At 38.2% G+C, this 8031-nt stretch overlaps 1 protein-coding gene across 1 annotated transcript; it reads left to right on the top strand.

The window, feature by feature from the left end:
- The first annotated feature begins 546 nt into the window (after positions 1-546).
- Positions 547-7356, top strand: ATCSLA09 (Nucleotide-diphospho-sugar transferases superfamily protein). The gene is made up of 9 exons (XM_089798555.1): positions 547-1241; positions 1334-1432; positions 1933-2185; positions 4671-4781; positions 5166-5302; positions 5431-5544; positions 5671-5870; positions 6027-6218; positions 6350-7356. Exons 1-9 carry the CDS (start codon positions 912-914, stop codon positions 6510-6512), a joined length of 1599 nt encoding a protein of 532 aa, XP_089654681.1. The 5' UTR covers positions 547-911; the 3' UTR covers positions 6513-7356.
- Positions 7357-8031: the final 675 nt, after the last annotated feature.

Genomic DNA, 8031 nt, shown 5'->3' on the forward strand with positions numbered 1-8031 from the left:
GATACTTTTCACATCATAAGATTCAACCAAAACTCCCACTTTTTAATCCCACATCAATTATAGAACTACCTGAAACTTTTAGCCTAATCACTTGCAATGACTCCATTGGCAATAATTACAGAGAAGCTTTGCATAATCAAATTTGGATAAAGTAATAATGTTTGCAAAATCAAGAAACTGGAAGTGATGATGTCAAACTCCCAGTTATTAGATTATATTGGTGTTTGATTGTAAATATGGAATTAAATGCGTTGGGACTTGTCACCGAGCAAGAGGGGACCCATTTTGTTCTTGGGCTTTGTTTTGTTTTCCCATTGTTTCTCTCTCCTACCCACCACCACCTTCAAGCTCTTACACTGACTAGGAAAAAGTAAAGTAAAATTGAGGGGGTGGTTGAATAAATCTAAGGCCACTCTGCCAATCTTTGAAATCAAGCTAGTTAGCTTGCCTTGGGTAATCACAGCAGTTGGCCTGAGACCATCAGTGAATTCAGCCATTTGGTGTCTCTCCCCACTACTTAAGCCTACTCCTCCTCCAATGTACAATGCAGTCTGTAGAGCAAGCAGAAGCAGCCGCCATTGTTTTGCTTCTGCGAACTCTGTAGCTCATGTTGGTTTCATTTATTGTCCGGTGTGTGCATAGCAATAAGGTCACATGGTAGCTAGAGCAGGGGATAGTTGATTCGTTCGCAATTGAAGAAGCATTCAACATTTGAAAGGCTTGAATGCTAAGAAATTGTGCATGTAAAACAGCCAAGGTCAACATTTGTTGTCTACATTCTGACATGGGATTGTAGGGGAATGATAAGATCCTCAGATCCTGCCCAGATCGAGACTTGAGGCGTCATATACTGAAGTGTAAAAGGCTTCTTTTGCATCTGAAACATATTTAGTGGAACATTTTAACTGAGTATGGATCGGGTGTCTAGTTCTGGTCTGATTCCAGAGACATTTCAAGGTGCGAGAGATGACATGACTGATCAGATTGCATTGATATGGGAGCAAATAAGAGCACCCATTATTGTTCCACTGCTGAAGTTTGCAGTTATAATCTGCTTGGCAATGTCGGTGATGTTGTTTGTGGAGAGGGTGTACATGGCTGTTGTGATAGTGTTGGTGAAGTTGTTTGGCAAGAGGCCTGAGAAAAAATACAAATGGGAGCCCATTAGGGATGATATAGAGCTTGGGAACAGCGCTTATCCCATGGTTCTTGTTCAGATTCCAATGTACAATGAGAAAGAGGTCTAGATCTCTAGCTTTATGTATCTAAATCTTGGGTTTTTCTCGTGTGGTTGAGATACATTTTTCGTGATTAAATGAATGAATGGATGCAGGTGTACCAGCTTTCCATTGGAGCAGCTTGTGGCCTCTCATGGCCTTCCGACCGCATCATAATCCAAGTACTGGATGATTCCACTGATCCAACCATTAAGGTCTCTTTGTCTTTCTTATTTCTTACAGCATTTGGTTAAAGGACAATGAAAAAAGGCTTAGACCTTATTAGTTCCTTCAATTGTTTTTAGGTGTCTTGATAGAAATGTAGGTCATTGAGTAGATCAGTCGGTGTCCTTTGTTGCTCACTTTGCAATCTCAATTAGATGGGTAATGTCGAAGTCAATCCGTAGGATTCATTTCTATAATTATTCACTGCAAAACCTTTGGGCTTCTTATAGTCGGTGCCCTACCTGAGCTGCTTAGGTTAGGTCACAACTGAATTGTTAAACTGTAGCCTCTCATCGCTTGTTTTTAAGTCCTTGGGACTAATATGATCGATCTTGGAGTGCAATAATTAAGCTGTTATCCTCTCATTGATTGTTTAACAACTGGGTATAGATTTGCTGTTATCTTGGAATGCCAGTGACAGAGAACTGATTGAGTAAAGTTTTAAGCCTTCGCTAGATTGTTGCATTGAACATTTTCTTTATTTTTGCAGGACATGGTGATGATGGAGTGTCAAAGATGGGCCAGCAAAGGCATAAACATAAAGTATGAAGTCCGAGACAATAGGAATGGCTACAAGGCCGGTGCTCTGAAGGAGGGGATGAAAAGGAACTATGTTAAGGATTGTGATTATGTAGCCATTTTTGATGCAGATTTCCAACCAGAGCCAGACTACCTATGGAGAACAATTCCGTTCCTGATGCACAATCCTGAAGTGGCCTTGGTTCAGGCCCGCTGGAAATTTGGTAAGATGTCATTCTGCTAAGATCTAATGGTTATGCAGCTGTACCATTGACGGTCTCAGTTTCTTTCTTCTTTTGTGTTTCTTTAGCTTTAGGTATTTCTCGCTTTTTTTGTGTGTTGTTGACTTTGAGATTGAGTAACGGGGTAATCGTTACGGAAGAGGGCTTTACTTTTCTTGGCAGTAAACCTCCCTTCATTGTGCTGTTGGTGTTAACCAGAATAACATTTTTGCTTAACCTCGACTTTTCTAAACGCCCATGGTTAGTTTACTCTGGAACTTAATGGTTAGCCGACAATTTCAGGTGAATCTTTCAATAGGGCAGGGGAAGACCCTTGTCATGATATTATCATATTGCCCAATATCAATGGTCCACATTCATCAAGCTGCCCTTGGGTTTCCCAGATTTCCTGCTTCCTTTTCGGCTTTCTTAATTATTAGCCATTTATCTTTCTACCACACATCTGGATGATGTGTTTTTAGGGTTTTTATCTCTTTCAGTAAAGAGACAATCTGCCAGAAAAGATTTCCTTACGTTCTCTCATCAATACACACGCTACATTTATGAAAGCGGGTACTCCACCGATAACCCAGTTTGGGAGTCTTGGTTATAGAGCCGTAAACAATTTATAGTGAGGTTATTTCTGAATTTAATTGTATAAACTTGATTTCCAATTTAGATTATAGTTTCGTATTAATTTGATTGCAATCCATAAATCTTCTGATATATCAGCAAAGCTCTTACCAATTATGAGTAATCTAAACCCATTTTAAGAAACAATGCCATTTCCAATCCATTCATAGAGCTAAACTTTAAGTCATTTCTCATGAAATACTGCCAAGAGGTGAGTGAGTTGTTCTCCACAGAATGAAAACTCAATTCTTTGAAAAGTCTGTCTTACATGTAAGTACCTATAGTAAAAGGAACTCTTATTGCTCTTCTATTTTAAGTACAGGGAGTTAGTGCGCCTTTCAAGTACAGGGAGTTTTGTACTCATCTTTCACTACAGGAACCTATGGTTAATACTACTATAGTTATCTGGGTACTTATTATCTTGATCACAGTTCATCAAAGATTCTATACTGATAAAAAAAATTCTTAGGAAAGCATGTGGCAATCTTTTTCAATCAGCAATTGTCGTCAAACCGCAATATGTGGAGACTATTCGCTTGACAACTGCAAGAGCATTTCCATGTGGGGACTGTAGCATTTGGTAGCCCAACAAGACAAAGCAGGAGTAGTTCTCCCCATTATGAGTTGGAAACATCCAAGAAATAACAGAATCCAAGGGATTCTTTTCTTGATGCGAAATGAGTGGCCAAGATGTGGGACACGATAAGCGAGTAGGTACATTTTCAAGGCTTCCAGATAAATTTTGTCCGTTCATGAAAGGGCCCCTCTTAAAAGCCGAGTCTTTATTGAACAACGTGGTCAAATAATTGAATATTGAACTGTCGGTGGGTATTTTCTTAAAAATTTAAGAAATAAATCATGTAGACGTATTAGAAATAACCGAGGTTTCTTAATCGTGCGGTCCCACTTTTAGGGTAACAGTTAAGGGTTAGCAAAACCAGATAACAATGGCGTCCGCTGTTTTCAATTTTTGAAGAGGGCTTTGATTTTGGGATCTATAGTGGGCAATATAGCATCAAATGCATCTTCACCAATGCTCTGCGGTTTGCTGTGACTATGGTGCATTGATGATGTTGGTTTGGTGCTCAATTTTCAATCCTCTGGTTGGCGTCTGATTTTTTTATTAGATCTGATAGTGTGATTTGGGAATTATGTGGCGGGCATTAATGCGGGTCGAAATTTTTTAGTAGTGAATGCGGAAAAAGGTAACCCTACACCCATTTATGAATTGATTTTGTTGTTTGCATCTGCTGTCAATTGGATTTGATGATGTAGTCCGTTTGTGAGGTGAGTTTTTCGGTAAATATGGATACGGTGCTTGTTCTGCAACAAACAATTTCAAATGATTTTGTAAAATGTATGGATCTGCATATTGATTAGTTCTGATGATACAGTTAAATCGTTTGAAGTTTTCACCACCTGTTTATGTGGCACTGGCTTGTCGCCATTAATACAGAAAGTTGCTTCGAAAGGGTTGGGGTTTTGCAGTCAATGTGAGCAAATGTTTGCTTCACGCGCAATTGTGAATAGATTTTATTATTTCGTGGTTGCATTGATTGGGGTTGGTGTTTTTGCAGTCTCTGTGGGCAAACGTTTGCTTCGCGCCCATTTGTGAATATTATTATGCGGTTACTTTGATTAGATCTATTGTTGTCGAATGATTGGATTGTAAAGCTTTTAGGGTCGGTTTATGTGGGTTGATTTTTACAATGACTGCCGACAAATGCTTTCTATGGGCTCGATTGCGAACAATTTTTTCTTATATTGGCTTGCATATAATAAAGTTTGAATAAGAATTTAGGATTGGCTTTTCCTCTTTTGGGTGTTTCCTAATTAGGATTTGGGACTGCTGCAGTGAATTCGGATGAATGCTTGATGACAAGAATGCAGGAAATGTCTCTGGATTATCATTTCTCTGTGGAGCAAGAAGTGGGTTCTTCTACCTATGCCTTCTTCGGCTTCAATGGTAAGTACATGGATATTGAATGCTACCATATTTTATGTTACCTTCTTTTTAGCTGTTAAGGGTCAAGGACAATGCATGGAAACATAAATGTGCAATACAATGGCAAGGAACAGTCGGGGGATTATAATGCTTTCACTAGGTGATACATAGCTTGCAGTTTGTGAATATGGCCATTTGCATGTCTAGGGATAATGAGATTCACGTATATTGATGGATAGCTAGAATCTGCTGCTCATATTGCATATCAATCAATTACAATATTTGAACAATTTTTTTGAGAATGATTCCACCTTTGTTGATATGAACAGCTTTGTATGTTAAAAGATGAGTTTTAGGTCTAGGAAGAAATTTTACTCAAACTAAACTAATGGCTGACACGTGCAGGAACTGCTGGGGTTTGGCGCATACATGCTCTTAATGAAGCTGGGGGGTGGAAAGACCGCACAACAGTGGAAGATATGGATTTGGCTGTTCGAGCAAGTTTGAAGGGATGGAAGTTTGTTTTCATTGGCGATCTTTCTGTGAGTTTTTACTTTGAGAACTCAAATGTTAGTTTCTGATAAAATTATTATGTGGTTAGTTAAGAATTATGCCGTTTATTATGAGTGTAATCCATTGTTCATAGCAAAATTTTGAAAACTCTTAACAGGTCAAGAATGAATTGCCTAGCACCTTCAAAGCTTACCGCTATCAGCAGCATCGCTGGTCTTGTGGCCCTGCAAATTTGTTTAGAAAGATGGTCATGGAAATTATCAGAAACAAGGTCAGATATTGCCTCATAGTCTTGCATGAGCTTCATTGAATCAAAATTTTCCAAGATCCTGTAAAAGTTGGCCAAGAAGCGCACTTGATCATCACTGATATTGTTTGTATTTTTTTGGATTTGCAGAAAGTTACAGCTTGGAAGAAATTTCATGTCATCTATGCATTCTTCTTTGTAAGGAAGATTGTTGCTCACATTGTCACATTCACCTTTTATTGTGTTGTTATTCCTCTAACCGTTCTAGTACCAGAAGTCATCATACCAAAATGGGGTGCTGTCTACATTCCTTCAATCATTACTCTACTCAATGCCGTGAGCACTCCCAGGTAAGTAACCTGAAGTCCTTGCCTCGGGCAAAATATATCATCAATTTTCTTTCACATAGGACTAAGAAGACAGATTCTTCTCGCCATCATCAAAACTAGAAAAGAAAATCTCCCATCAAGCAGAGTAAGACGACTCAATGATGATTTCTTTTTCAGGTCTCTACATCTACTTGTTTTCTGGATATTGTTTGAGAATGTTATGTCTTTGCATCGCACCAAGGGAACTCTCATTGGGTTATTGGAAGCTGGCCGAGTCAATGAGTGGGTTGTAACAGAGAAGCTTGGAGATGCGTTGAAGCATAAATCAGCAAAACAGGTCAAGAAAAGTCGCTCAAGAATAGGCGAAAGGTATTTGCTCTTCTTTTTGAGTAGCATCTAATTTCATATTGAGTTTTTAGTTGTACAATAATTTATTATTCTGAGCATTGTAGAGCATTACATTTAGTTGGTTCTCAAGACTAAACTTCTGTACTTTTCAGACTGCATGTCTTGGAACTCTCGACTGGTGTTTTTCTCTTCTTCTGTGCATCTTATGATCTTGCATTTGGGAAGAACCACTTTTACATCTATCTCTACCTGCAAGCTGCAGCATTTTTTGTGATGGGATTTGGATATATTGGGACATTTGTACCCACCTCCTAATACTAAATAAGATGGAGGTCATCTTGTTTGTTTTCTATTAAATTCCCTGTGGCAGATCAAGCCAGATGTGAGTTCAATTACTTATGTATAGATTGTATCTTCTCATTCTTTTTAGATGGATAAGTACATGGTATAGTTCCAAAAGGGATGGCACTCCGTGTGCATAATACTGTTATGAGACAAGTCATGTTTAGAGCTATGTATGTTCCAAATAAAGTTGGATTCAAGTTCATTTATCCGATGAAATTATCATGGGTATCTCAAAAGGTTCTACAATGATTGTATGGGTGTCTTAATCGGCCAAAGTTAAGACCACCTCAACTTTCAGGGCAGTGTTATTAACAGACAAAGCATTATCATCCACTTGAAACTTGCACATGATAGTTTTGGATTAAAAGGAATGGTATTTTTGAGCAGGAGATGGACGTTGCACAGGGTTGACACCCAAAATTAGTGGGTTTTAGGTTTACCGTTGTAGATTATTGATTCTTGTTGATTCCTTCAAAATTATTTTCATAGGTTGAGATTTTCTAAAATGCCCACTAAAAGTTGCAAGAAAATTTAAGTAGACCACTGAAGGTGTGAAGAAATTGCGACATTGAAGCAGATTTCAGTGGCTGCTTTCTAGTGGGAAAAGTTTAACAAGGATTGATTAGCGTCCATATCCCTTGCTTATTCTCATTGAGATGTAGAATGTGAACTTTATATTCTGTTTTCTGCATATACTGTTGCTGGTGAAGACCACATCTGCCCTGGCAGTAATAATTTTTTTAGATACACATCTTGTATGAGGTGTGTAAATGATTTGTGTTTGAAATAATGGAAAATGAAAATTAGTTGGCTATTTGTTTTGTCGGAAGCTTCAAAAGTATTTGCCTGGTAAATCAGGTTCTGTGATTGTATAAATTTCATTGCAATTAGCAGGGCAGCCTAAATAATGCGATGTACATCTGTCTGCTAATTATAGCTCATGATTGTCAAATTTCATCATAATGTAAAAAAGTAGTGAATTTTTCCCAAAGTTTTTGTTGTTGCGAGTGTGAGACGGGTAGTGGTACGTCTTCGTTTGAAAATAGTAAATACATGTCAAGTTCAACGAGTAAAATAGAAAGTGTTAATTGTTTGATATTTTAATCTCTCTGGGAATCAATAGACATTCAAAACTAACACAATAGCACAAACTGACATAACATACTAAATATAGTGTCACATTCAAGACTCTCGACTTGAGTTTACACTACATGTGGAGATGTTCATGTGGATTAAAAACAAATCGGTAAATCAGTGAAGCTCCTTGCATTATACATCATGTCAATTTCTATGCTCTTAGCTGCGATGCTCTCTAAATACACGCGTTACTTCCAATTTTTTGGTTCCCCAGGAGTGAACAAAATTAGGGGTAGATTCAAGTGAGGCACCCTCTTACAGTTCAATTTCTACGTATAGGGGATATTGGAGCCATTTTGTTGGAGGGTTTCCCTTGCATCTTAGGTGTACATGACAAAGAATGTAGACTAGG

This window comes from Cupressus sempervirens, chromosome 8 (genome assembly GCF_028749045.1).
Source record: "Cupressus sempervirens isolate cs-2001-9-10 chromosome 8, ASM2874904v1, whole genome shotgun sequence".
Lineage (NCBI taxonomy): Eukaryota > Viridiplantae > Streptophyta > Pinopsida > Cupressales > Cupressaceae > Cupressus > Cupressus sempervirens.

Coding starts and splice junctions, on each gene's coding strand:
- ATCSLA09 (XM_089798555.1), top strand. CDS start 912: ATGGATCGGGTGTCTAGTTCTGGTCTGATTCCAGAGACATTTCAAGGT. Junction 1,433..1,932: donor CCACTGATCCAACCATTAAG/GTCTCTTTGTCT, acceptor TTATTTTTGCAG/GACATGGTGATGATGGAGTG. Junction 4,782..5,165: donor TGCCTTCTTCGGCTTCAATG/GTAAGTACATGG, acceptor TGACACGTGCAG/GAACTGCTGGGGTTTGGCGC.